The following is a 13,233-nucleotide window of genomic DNA, read 5'->3' as shown; positions in this document are numbered from 1 at the left end:
TCAGGAGGCTGGGATCTTAGGATCACGGTTCAAAGCCAGCCCGGGCAGAAAAAGCCATGAAATTCTTATCTCCAATAAACCACTCAGAAAACCAGAAGTGGCGCTGTGGCTCAAGTGGTAGAGTATTAGCCTCAAGTGGTAGAGTATTAGCCTTGAGCTGTGGAGCTGAGGGACAGCACTCAGGCCCAGAGTTCAAGTCCCATGACAGAAAAAAAAATGGCTCGCTCTTTTTTTCAGGAGTCTTACTTTTTAGCTCAAGACTAGCCTCAACTTCATATCTATAGCCTGTGTACTTAGGAACTCTTTTTAGATATAAATGTGTTGTCAATATCTTACCTCACAGCTTCTTAATACTTTATTACTTTCAAATCAGTGTTTCAGTTTCTATAGTCTCATAAATTGTTTTCAGAATATTTTTTTGTTTTAATCTGGCTCCAGATTACGCATTTGCTTGAATGTCTTATAACCTTTCCATTTCCATCTCTTTTTCCCTTGTAATTTACTTGTTGAAGAGCTAATTCTTTTGCCTCCAAAATCTGGATTTTTTAAAAAATTTTTTAAATTTTATTTTATTGTAAAGATTCTATACAGAGGGGTTACAGTTACATGAGTAAGGTAATAAGTACATTGTTTATTGAGCATTGTTACCCCCTCCTTTGTTTTTCTCCTACTATCTCTTCCTTCCTCCAGTACCCATCTTCCCCTTCCTCCCCACCACCCACCCTCCAAGTTGTAAAGTTCATTTCTTTTCTTCTTTTTTCTTTTCTTTTTTTTTTTTTTTTTTTGCCAGTCCTGGGGCCTAAACTCTGGGCCTGGGCACTGTCACTCAGCTCTTCAGTTCAAGGCTAGCACTCTACCACTTGAGCCATAGCACCACTTCTGGCCTTTTCTGCTTATGTGGTGCTGAGGAATCAAACCCAGGGCCTCATGCATGCAAGGCAAACACTCTACCACTGAGCCACCTTCCAACATCTCATTTCTAACATAGTGTCTTGTGAGTATCCATTGTTGCAATGGGTCATCCTGTGTCCTTGTTTCAGCATTTTGTTATTCCCCTTTCCCTCCCCAAATTAGATAAATGTGTATACAAGGTACAGGGTACCAAAATCCAATAACAGTGACAACAAGTTGTCTCCTTGTGTAGTTTTTCATGTTACTCTATCCTTTGCATTTACTCCAGGTTCTTTTATTTATTTATTTATTTATTTATTTATTTATTTATTTATTTATTTATTTATTTATTTATTGTCAGTTGTGGGCTTCAAATCTGGGCCTTGCCACTGTCCCTCAGCTCTTCAGCTCAAGGTTTTCGCTTTACCACTTGAGCCATAGCACCACTTCTGCTTTTCTGATGGTTTATTGGAGATAAGAATCTCATGGACTTTCCTGTCCAGGTGTGAGCCACAGATACCCAGCTTCTCCAGCTTCTTATCCAGAGTTATGATCTGCTTTTAGGGATTTGTTGTTGCTTTTGTTTTTGTTTTCAAGACTAGTTCATCAGTGAGGCTAAACTTCTTCCCCCAGGAGGCATTTGAATCTGGAGAACTCTCATTTTGTGATATGAGCACTGTTTCCAAGATGCATCCTTACGATTCGATGTACATCTAGTATTCTACACTCTTAATGGATCTATCACATTTACACAGATTGCACCCTCATATCTATCACCACAGGCCTCGGGTCTCGTAAAGCTGAGAATTGCCCTGGAAAGTAGATCCTGCAGCAGGATTTCTAGGTGATAGTCTAAGCTAGATTTGCCAAGTATTGCCAGATTGCTGTCAGAAATGCCCACTTAACTTGGCATTATCTATATTCCTAATCTTTGACACTTTTGTTAAATATGTGTTGTGTGTAATGAGTAAGTTTCAGGCTCACGTGATTGTTAGCCTTTAGGTATAGTCTATTTTTTAAACTTCTACTTCTAGCTTCTTTTTAAGCTGTTATACAGAGGGATTACCATTTTACAAGTCAAGCACATTTCTTTTTAGGACAGTGCCACCCTGTACCTTTGCTTTCCCTCAGTTCCCCCTCCTGTCCCTGCCCACAAGTTATATAGTTCATTTTCCATATCTTGTTGATTTTTTAATGAAATATTTACTCCCAGCCTATCATCTGCCTAATGATTTTGTCTGTGTTTTCCTTAAACATTAATTTTTGGTTTTATCTTTCACATTTAGCTTATCATCCCACTGAGAATCTATCTTAAAATATGGTGTATACCAATGATACAGTTTTTTTTTCTCCAAAACATAAACTGTTACCATTTGCTAAACATCCTTAGCACTTTGATTTGTATTATATACTGTATTTCTGTATCCTGGATATCTAATCTTCTCCCTTGTTTTTTGTTGTTGTGTTGTTGTTTGGGGTTTTTGTTTTTGGGTTGTTTTTTTTTATGCCAGTCCTTGAACTCAAGGCCTGGGACTGTCTGAGGCTTTTTTTGCTCAAGGATAGCACTCTATGACTTGAGCCACAGTTCTTGCTTTTTGCTAGTTAATTGGAGATGAGTCTCATGGGCTTTTCTGCCTGGACTGGCTTTGAACTTTGATCTTCAAATCTCAGCCTCCTGAGTAGCTAGGATTACACGCATGAACCACTGGCGCCCAGCTCTTCTTTTTGTTCTTGATTTAGTACCATACTGTTTTAATTACTTTGGCCATGCTATTTTTCTTAATATCTTAAATGCAAGGGCTTTCACTACCTTTTTTTTTAAAGGGTGACTTAGCCTTTTTAAGTTCTTTTAGTCCATATAATTTTTGGAGCTTATTTCATGAGTTTCTAGAAAAAATATAGCTGAAGTTTGTGATTGCATTAACCTAATTTGAGTTAAATTAATAGCACCAACTGAGTGTCAATGTATTTAGATAGTGTCTGTCCCTTAAAGATTGCTTTTTCCACATAGATGTCTCTGACCTTTCTAGTTTATTCCTAAGATATTTTGTAGCTGTTGAATGGTATTGATTTTTATTAAATTTGTTTTTAAAACTAAACTTTTCATCTTGAGATAATTACAGATATACTTTCATTGTGAGAAATAATAACTTGATGGCATATTACAAAAGTAGTAGAATATCACAACCAGAAAATGGACACTGATGATTAAGATATACAACATTTCCATCATCACAACGATCCTCCTCTTGTTCTTTTATAGGCACACTTGCTGCGTCTCTCCCACACTGCCCTTCATTCTCTGCAAACACTAATCTGTTCTTTGTCACTGTGTTTTTATCATTTCAAGGAAATTATGTAAATGATACTATATGGCATAAAATATTTCAACTGTTTTATTCTCTTTTTTAAAAAAATATTGTAAAGGTGATGAACAGGGGGGTTACAGTTACAAAGTAAGGTAATGAGTACATTTCTTTTAACATCATTACCCCCTCTCAAGGTTTTATTCTCAGTATGATTCTCTGATGAGTCTCCAGGTTGTTGGATGTTACTTAAGTAGCTCATGCTTTTTTATTGTTGAGTAGTATTCCATAGTATGGACATGCCATTCTTCATATAGCCATTCACTCATTGAGTGATACTTTGTTGTGTCTAGTTTCAGACTAAGAATTAGCTAGTATATGTATAATCTCTCCCTTTGTATGACTCATATAAACTCAAAAAAGAAACTAAAGGTACTGCCTAAATTTTCTTTAACTAGCAAATTATACATTTCTTTTTAGCTTTGCTTTTTTTCTACCTTAATTGTGAGGAGAACTAGTAATTTTTTCTTTCAGATCAGAAAGTGTTTTTTGACTTGGTTTTACTTCCTACTCATATGAAATAATATTGGTAATTCAATAAACGTTAAATATAATACAGGATCACTGGTCATTTTAAATATTATAAACAAGAAAGATTATTCTTATAAAATTAAATTTTTATTATTTTTATTTTTATCATTATTTATAAATTAAATTTAATAACAAATGGGTACATATTTTCTACTTCTGATTCTAAGAGTGCAGTTTCCAAAAGACTTAAATTTGGCATAACCATGAATTTCAATTCTAGATTTTTAGTTTTCTTTTACTTCTCTTTTACAGCAATTTGAGGTTTTTGATGATTGCTTTAGCATATGCTATACCACTTGGTGTATTTGCTGGCTGGTCTGGAGTTCTCGACTTAATTTTAACACCAGTTCATGTCAGCCAAGTAAGTATTTTATATGTGTATATGTTGTAGGTATTTTAGTTTTTTCAGTTTATGAGTACTGATTACATGTTCTTGGTATTAGTTTAAGACTATGTAAACATTGTTCTAAATCGCTGTTGCAAAAACAAGATTCTATGAGACAACTAAAAGCTTGATTTTTGTAGACAGTAATGAATCTCACATTTCTTTGAGTGCTGTTAATGAGGCTGGCAGACAGAAGAGAGTAAAATCTTAGTTTTGTTGACTTCATCATTTGTCCTTGCTTCATACTTCATAAAGGAGTTTATGAGCCCATCATCAAATATATTGCTATTCATAACCTAATTTGTTTCTCTCTGGTCTCAGAATAAGTATATCTTAGCTTCTTTTAAAATAACCATTTCACCCTGCTTGATGTTATTGCTTCCTTCTCTTTGCTTCCAGAAAGCATGGTAGAAAAGGTAGAGAGAGATTTAGAGAGGCAAATGGAAGAAATTCAACACATTAGTGTGGTATGATATTCTGTTATATAATAATTTTGTCCATACTGCTTTGGAAGAACAATTGGATTCTTTGCCATTTTTCATTATCTTATAAGCAGTGCCCCATGAATGTTGTCATGCATGGCTTTTAAGGCCTTTCTTACATAGTGCAACTGGATATATATATATATATATATAGAAATTGGATTGCTGGTTATTAATGTATACCTCCTTTCACAGATAATGCCAAGCTTGTCCAAAGTGGTTGTCTCCATTTCCATTTATAATCCTACAGGCAGTGCATGGTATTCCTCATTGTCCTATATCATTACCAACACTTGTTTATGTGTACTTTAGACATGCTGATAGCTATGCACTTGTATGCCATTAAAGGGACATCTATGGATCTTTTCAAGTGTTAATTGGGTATTTGAATATCATTTTGGGGGACACACCTGTTCAAGCTCACTTTTGGGCTGCCTTTTTCTTACTGATCTAAAAGGAGAGCTGCAGAAGGAGGCACCCAGCGGACTAGGTGAGGTTCCCTACAGCAGTAAAACTTCAGCTGAGAAAGGGGCAGCCATGGAAGGGCAAAGCTGCTAGAGGCTTAACAGGGAGAATGTTACAGAGTTTAAAGCAGAACAGAGCCATTAGAGGACAAGCAATGTCTTGAAGCTCTGGCACAGCCAATATCCTGACACCTCATTAGCAATTAATTAATGCTAGAAAGGTCAGACAATAAGCAGGGCTGTTCCCTGGATCTACTCTAGTTAGACCCACCATAAACAAAGCCTATACTGAGTGCCAAGCCCGGACAAAAGTCTGCAGAGGAGACAGTTTAGAGATTAAGCCCTACCAAGTGAGAGAGGCTTTATTTCTACCCTACCCTAATAAAGCACAAAGCCAAGCAAGGCTACACAGATTCAGAGTGAAGAGCCAATAATCTGTCAACTATAACAACAACAACAAAAAATCAATCATTTTAGAGGAATAATAAGAGAACCCAGAATCCTTACATTCATCATTCATAACATACAGAATACAGTTACTGAAAAACACATTAGCTATGTGAAAAACAAAAACAAGTGCCAGGCACTGGTGGCTTACATCTGTAATCCTAGCTACTTAGGAGTCTGAGATCTGAAGTATCACAGGTCAAAGGCAGGCCAGGTAGAAAAGTCCATGAGATTCGGTTTCTAATCAGCAAAAAGCTGGACTAAATGCTTCAAGTGGTAGAGCAGCACAAAGCCAGCACAAAGCCCTGAGTTCAGACTCTGGTTTGGGGAAAAAGTAACAAACAAGAAAGTACGACACATATTTTTTAAAAAGAAAGCACACAATAAAAACTAGCCTAGGGGGCTAGGAAGGTGGCTCAGTGGTAGAGCGCTTGCCTTGCATGCATGAGGCCCTGGGTTCGATTCCTCAGCACCAGATAAGCAGGGGAAAAATAGCCGGAAGTAGCACTGTGGCTCAAGTGGTAAAGTGCTATCCTTGAGCTGAAGAGCTGAGGAACAGCGCCCAGGCCCAGAGTTCAGGCCCTACCACCGGACCCCCCCCCCCAAAAAAAAAAAAAAAAACTTAGCCTAGGGCTAGGAATGTGGCTTAATGGTACAGTGCTTGCCTAGCATGCATGAAGTCCTGGGTTTGATTCCTCAGTACCATATACACAGATAAAGCCGGAAGCGGCACTGTGGCTCAAGTGGTAGAGTGCTAGCCTTGAGCAAAGAGAAGCTCAGGAACAGTGCCCAGGCCCTGAGTTCAAGCCCCAGAACTGTCAGGGGAAAAAAAAAACCTAGCCTAAATAATCAAGATTTTCATAAACACATTTCCCTGTTATATTGTACAACTACATTGTTCAGCCATTACTCATATGTCACTGTTTAAAATTTAAATCAACTGAAATGAAATAAATTTAAAGTTGGACTTCCTCCCTCATATTAGCACTTTCCAAGGACTGTTTAGCCCACCTTGCATTCCTGGACTAACACCATCTGTCAGTGTGATACATTATACTACATGTCACTGGATTTAGTTGCTTCTTTTTTGGCACTTAAATTTATGAATGAGTGTAGACTCCAATTTTTCTTTCTTGTCCTATCTTTTCAGTTTTAGTATCAATGTTTAAAAAATAACAGGATCGGGGCTGGGAAGGTGGCTCAGTGGTAGAGCGCTTGCCTTGCATGCTCAAGGCCCTGGGTTCGATTCCTCAGCACCACATAAGCAAAAAGAAAAAAGCCGGAAGTGGCGCTGTGGCTCAAGTGGTAGAGCACTAGCCTTGAGCTGAAGAGCTGAGGGACAGTGCCCAGGCCCAGAGTTCAGGCCCCACGACCGGACCCAAAAAAAAAAAAAAAAAAAAAAAAAAAATAACAGGATCTGTAAAAGTAACAGGAAATTTTTTTCTATTTTGGAAGAATTAATGTAAGATTAATTGATTAATTAATGTAAGTATTTAAAAGTATGTATCACATGGTTTTATTATGTCTCCAAGGACAAAACATTGGAGATGATGGTTATCTGCATCTTCTCTTGGTTACTTTTTTTTTGTGGATCTTGGTTACTTTTTAAAACAACTTTTCCAGTGGCTTCCTGTTGTTTCTTTTCTATTCCATTGACTTCTGGTTTTGTCTTTATGTCTTTCTTTCTTCCTGCTCTATTGAGAAAGAGTTTTAATCTAAATGCCTCAAATGTGTGTGTCTGTGTCTGTGTCTGTGTGTAGCTGTGTTTGTGTCTAGGTGCCTGTAATGGGGCTTTCTCTGCTCAAGGCTGGCTCTCTGCTACTTAAGCACAGCTTCACTTTCAGCTTTTGGCTGATGAATTGGAGATAGGAATCTTACAAACCTGCCTGAACTGACTTTAAACCACGATCCTTGAGACCTCAGCCTTCTGAGTAGCTAGGCTCATAGGTGCCAACTTGTATTTTTTAGTGATAAAGTTTTTGATTGCATTTATAATTTAAAATTTTCTGAGCAAATGCTCTTGTTTCTAGTTTGATCTGTTAATCTAGTTTCAGGAATTGATACCATTTAAAGTTGGATTTTGGTCCTGTGGAATAATATTCTATTTCCACTGCCACTTCCTATTAGAGTATAGCCCTTCTGAGTCCCAAATTAAGGCCTTACTAAGGTTTTTAGAAGACCATCTACCCCTAAGCAAGCCCCCAACTCATATTTTTTTGTTTCTTCTCAGTTCTTTTTCTACATTGTTTTAAATCAGCAGGCACGCTTAAAAATTTTTTCTTCAAGCACCAAGCTTAACTCTGATTTTCTTTCCCATCCTAGATCATGGTTCCATAGTCTAGATTGCCTGTGTTCTCTCCATCGACTGTAAACAGATTTTTCCCTCAGATTTTTAGTTCTAAACTGGAATGCTAATCCAAATTACCTAGTGTACCCAACTTAATCCATGCTGTAGCAAAGGACCTTAATCTGAGGAGTTTATAATAGGAATTTATTTCCCACCGTTGTGGAAGTTAGGAGGTCCAAAGTCAAGGTACCAGCAGATTTGGTATCTTGTGAGGTTCTAGTCTCTGCTTCAAGATAGCACCTTCTTGCTGCCTCCTCAGTGGCAGAAGAGTCAAGGTAGCTCTCTCAACCTCTTGTTTAAAGGACACTAATCTCATGAGGGGGCAGAGCTCTCATGACTTAATCATCTCCATTGAGGATTAGGCTCCAACATACAAATTTGGAGAGGACACTGGTATTAGACCACAGCCATACCTGTACCCTAAGAAGAAAGTCTCCCTTTACTTTTCTGACCTACTTTTCTGGATAGCAAGTATTCTGAATGTGTTCAGTTCTGATAAGGAAAAAAATGCATTACCTATTTAAATTATGCTGACTTTGCATGTCAATGTCTTGTTCTTTAAACTCTAAGAAGCCCTTCCAGGGTATCTTTCTCTGAACAGACTGGGAGATACAGTGTGTATGAAACACACCAGCTACTAAAAGGAAGTTTAAAATGAAGTGAAAGCAAAAAAAAAAAAAAATTAAGGAAAATGTGCAGTTAATTACTGGGGAGAATTTTAATAACTAAAGTTACAAAGGATGAACAAAGGAAGCAGAAATGTACAAACCAGCATGAAAGGACCAGCATCAGTACAGCCACATGTATAATGGTCCTTTGCCTGGCACAAGACCTTATACACTGAGGGGGACCCTGTTACTAGCATCAAGGAAGTCTTAAACAGTGATAGTAAGTGTCCCGCTATGAGAGAGTAGTCCTTCAGAACAGAGTCCTCTTAACACAAATGTCAGCGGCATGCAGGACAACAGATAAGGATAAGATAAGCTTTAGGGTATTTTCTTTCCCGAGACAGCATTTATATTTTCCAGAATTCCAGAATGGCAGCAAATACTATAAGAGCAAAAACTTGAATAGAGTTAATGTATTGCTTAGACTAAGCTGCTGTGAGAAGTCAAATGCTAAAAGTTCTGAGGAAATTGTTCATGTTCATTGTGATCCAGGGCCATTGATCAAAGTTTAGACAATTCTTTTCTTCAGTCTGACTTAGATCCTTAAGTTTCTTCTTCTTTGGAGGCCCTCGTCCCCTTGGAACTTGTAAATATATTCCTGGGTGACAACTAGGTAACCACATCTAAAGGGCAAGTAATGGAAAGGGAAAAGAGAATGTGGAAGAGGCACACAGCTGTTTTCTTAGGCTCTGTCTCCCAGAAGTAGCACACTTCACTTCTGCCCACTTTTCTAATGAGAACTCAAGTCACGTGGCCACTTTTAGATTACATGTAATCTAGCTAAGTATCAGACAGAAGAAGATAACAGCTGGCAATCCCTGTCACAAGTGTAGTGAAAAATATGAGTCAAAAGTAAGAAAAAGCTGGGCACCAGTGGCTTATGCCTGTATTCCTACCTACTCAGGAGGCTGATATCTGAAGATTGTGGTTTGAAGCCAGCCTGGGCAGGAAAGTCCATGAGATTCTTATCTCCAATAAACTACTCAGAAAAAGCCAGAAGTGGTGCTGTGGTAAAGCATTAACCTTGAACAAAAAAAATGAAGCTCAGGGACAGTGTCCAGACCTTAAGATCAAGCCCCAGGACCAGCCAAAAAATAACGATAATAATAATAAAAAGTAGTTTGGGTAACTCGTAAGTGCCACGTCAAGGTTGGACTTTACCCAAGCTAGTAATTATTTCTGAGCAGGGGAGTGTAATGATTGAGATAACATTCTAACAATAATGGACAAACTAGATTCTGAGGAGCTTTTCAGAGGCTTTTGTAGGAGTCTGGAAATAAGAAATGAACTAATAAGTTGGTGTGGTTATCATAGTAAGGATAAAAAGGAGGAAAATGCACCAATATCATTAGATACACCAGAATTTCAGTGATAACAGCCAACATATTTAGCACTTTACACTTACAAGCTTATTTTTTACATTTATGAACTTATTGAACTTCAAAAAACTCATCATCATTCTACTGTTGCAGAAAATGAGATAGAGTGTGGTTTGGGACAGATAGCAAGTCTTAGTAAGAGTTAAAGGTCCATGAGCGATGAGGAAACACAGACTACTTGAAAGAGTGTGGATGTGAAGGTAGGAAAAAGAAGATAAGCTAGGAGGAGCCCAATAAGGTGATGTTTATTGAGCACTTCCAGTATGCTGGCCACTTACCCAAGTCCTGTGGATAGATTATGACATTCCTTCCATTTTACACATAAAAAGACATAATTAGCCCTAGGTCACAAAACTAGTAAATGGCAAGATTAGAACTATTTTCCAAAGAGAAAAATAGGCTGTACATTTAAAACCTAGCTCAATGTCTCTTTCTCTACATTTTTCTTTCCCTTCTTCCCTCTCTTCTCTCAGTACATTTTCAGATATAGCCAGATGTTTTTGTACCTGTTTCCTAGTAGTTTCTCCTATATCAGTTATATTTAACTTTTTTGAGGTCATTGACCCTTCCCCATTGTCTAATGTATTCCTGGTATGTAGCACATACCTGAAAATATTTGTAAAATGATGTTGATTTTGTCGATGTAAATATTCCAGTAAAGCATAATCAAAACATTAGTTTGTGTTTATTATATATCTTATCATTACATGTACTTTCATAAGTAAAATTCCCTAGATTTGTTGTCATTTAAGTCATTATAGAGAATCTCTTTTTTATTTCCTCTCAGCTGCAACATGGCAGTCTTGCATTTAATGTGTCTGCTACTTTGTTAACAGGTAGATGCTGGCTGGATTGGATTTTGGTCCATAGTTGGTGGCTGTGTTGTTGGAATAGCTATGGCAAGGTGAGAATATTTTTTATATTAAACATGTGAGTGGAACAAGGCTCCCCTAAATAAACATTAAAGTTTAGAGAAAGTGAAAGAGAAAAAAAACCCACAACATTCACTAGTAGAAATAATGGCATATCATTAGAGAAACATCTCCAAGAATCCAAAGGAAGGTATGACAGTAAAAGCAAATCAGTAATTAACAAGAATAAGAAAGAGTTCAAAAGAATCCATTATCAGAGCATCTCATGAAAAGTTGGTCTCCTGATTATCCAGTGTTCATTTCTGGTTTTTTTTCCACAGGTAGGTTCCAATGGTTTCCTACTTTCATACAAAAAAGGTTCCCATTTTCTTCAAACTCTTTGATTTTAACCCATTGTGACAACACATTTTTAAAATGAATCAGAAGGAAAAAAGGTCCCCTTCATTCTAAAAAAGGAAAGAATAAAAATGTTACTTTTTTAGTGGGTGACTGTGAAACCAATCTGATAATATTCATTCACTTGCTAAGTCATTTTACTCTAATAAAAAACAAAATTAGGAAATCAGATTAACCAAGAAGGGAAGAATTGAATTCTTCTTTCAGAAGATCAAATAAGATATATAACTCACCTTAATCTCTAAATACTTAATTATTATATGTAGATCTTACAGTTTGTTTAGTGTTTCTGGGATAATGAAAGAATAAGTTAACATCAAAACTTCTAAATCACTTTTTTGAGGTTTTTGTAAGTTTGGTAAACATTAGAATAAAAACCTAAGAGCTGAAGAAGTAGAATGGGAAAATATTCTTTATAGGAAATCACTGATTCCAAAATAGATTGTTCTGTCACATTTTGATAAGAAGCATTACTAAAGTTTTCTAATTAAACATCCAAGCCAATTAAAGTGAATCATCATTGATCAAAACCAGTTCTGCATACTAAAAGACTGACAAGAGAATTGTTGTGCCTCAGACATGACATCTCACATTTTATCTTTCTATAATCTATTCTTAACTATAGATAGGTACAACTAGAGGAAAAATTAGGACATTTTATATTTATTTCAAGACAGGATATCACAGTGTAACTCAGGTTGACCTCAAACTTGTAATCCTCCTGTCTCAGCCTCCTTCTTCTGTAATTAGATTTTCTAAAGGCCATTACTGAAGGTTTTTGGTTCTATAACATTCTTTGATGTTATCAATGCATTTGACAGGACTAGGTCCTCAAGAGCAGCAGGCCACACTGGTCAGTTTGTCCTTGTGTGATCAAAGTATGAAATGTTAGTACACTTCAACTCTTACTTGAACCAGAAAGCTATTTTAGTCTCTCCTACCTTTACATCTACCTAACCAATGAGGAAATGTTATGCAGCCTACCAAAATGTAAATCAGGAAAGGGGCTAGTAAGCTTGGAATTAGATAGCATGTTTTATATTTTCTTTTTTTTAATATATTTTCTTGAGGGACATTTCTATCAAGCTGTGGAATCTTTCTCAGAGTTCATAGAAATCTGATTGTGAACTTTCATAGATAGATGAGAACAAATCTGTCACTAAACTGAAGTGCATCTATTTCTCCCACCAAAAGATGGCTCTCATAGGAAGTTATTTTTGTCTAAAAAAATGTGATCATGTCTAGTAAGTACAGAACAAAGGATTCCAGTACTGTTTAAGGACATGAATTATCATAGGAATTACAATCATTTTTTTTAATTCAAAGTGGAGAAGACATAGCAAATGCTGCATTGGGGATGGGATATTTTTCTATAATAGAAATAATTCTAAAGAATGGAGCAATTGTGTATAGATACAGCCAGAAGATTATTCCTGTACAATCAACAGTTAATCTGCATGTGAAGAAAAGCAGTTGGAAATGCCAGGGGAGGCGGGAAGGAGGGGGGGATTGGCATGCATTTTAGTTTCATATTTATTCAGGAAAATAGTAGTAATTTCAGTACTTAAAATACCATAAAACCTCTAAGCTTTATAGAATGGTCTTTAGTATTCTAGATGCTAATGGCTTTTTTGTTTGTTTTGTCTTGCTTTGTGTGTATATCTTATTTATGATTGATTAATTTATTTTTCTATGCCAGTACTGGAGTATGAATCCAGGGTCTGGGCCCTGTCACTCAAGGCTGGCATTCTACTATTTGAGCTACAGCCTCATTTATTGCTTGTTAGTAGTTAATTGGACATAAGAGTCTCATGGATTTTTCTGCCTCAGATTTTAGCCTCCGAGTAGCTAGGATCATAGGCTTCAGCCACTGGCACCTACCTTATTTTTTATATGTTTTTTGAGACAGGGTCTGTTTATATAGCTCAGTCTGGCTTTCAACTCACCATGTAGCCAAGATTGGCCTGAAACTTGCAAAGTCAGGTTGTGGCCACCACACCTGGCA

The 13,233-nt window shown here is 36.8% G+C and overlaps 1 protein-coding gene across 1 annotated transcript in view; it reads left to right on the top strand.

Moving 5' to 3' along the window:
• Nucleotides 1-13,233, top strand: part of Slc49a4 (solute carrier family 49 member 4) — a 67,707-nt gene that overhangs the window by 34,950 nt on the left and 19,524 nt on the right. The window contains exons 5-6 of the mRNA XM_070030067.1: nucleotides 4,041-4,149; nucleotides 10,797-10,864. Of these exons, the coding sequence (XP_069886168.1) occupies nucleotides 4,041-4,149; nucleotides 10,797-10,864 (177 nt within the window). The remainder of the gene's footprint in view (nucleotides 1-4,040; nucleotides 4,150-10,796; nucleotides 10,865-13,233) is intronic.

This window comes from Dipodomys merriami, unplaced genomic scaffold (genome assembly GCF_024711535.1).
Source record: "Dipodomys merriami isolate MVZ:Mamm:240054 unplaced genomic scaffold, mDipMer1.0.p SCAF_2, whole genome shotgun sequence".
Lineage (NCBI taxonomy): Eukaryota > Metazoa > Chordata > Mammalia > Rodentia > Heteromyidae > Dipodomys > Dipodomys merriami.
Note: the sequence above shows the minus strand (reverse complement) of the source record. Positions and strands in the feature narration are given on the sequence as shown.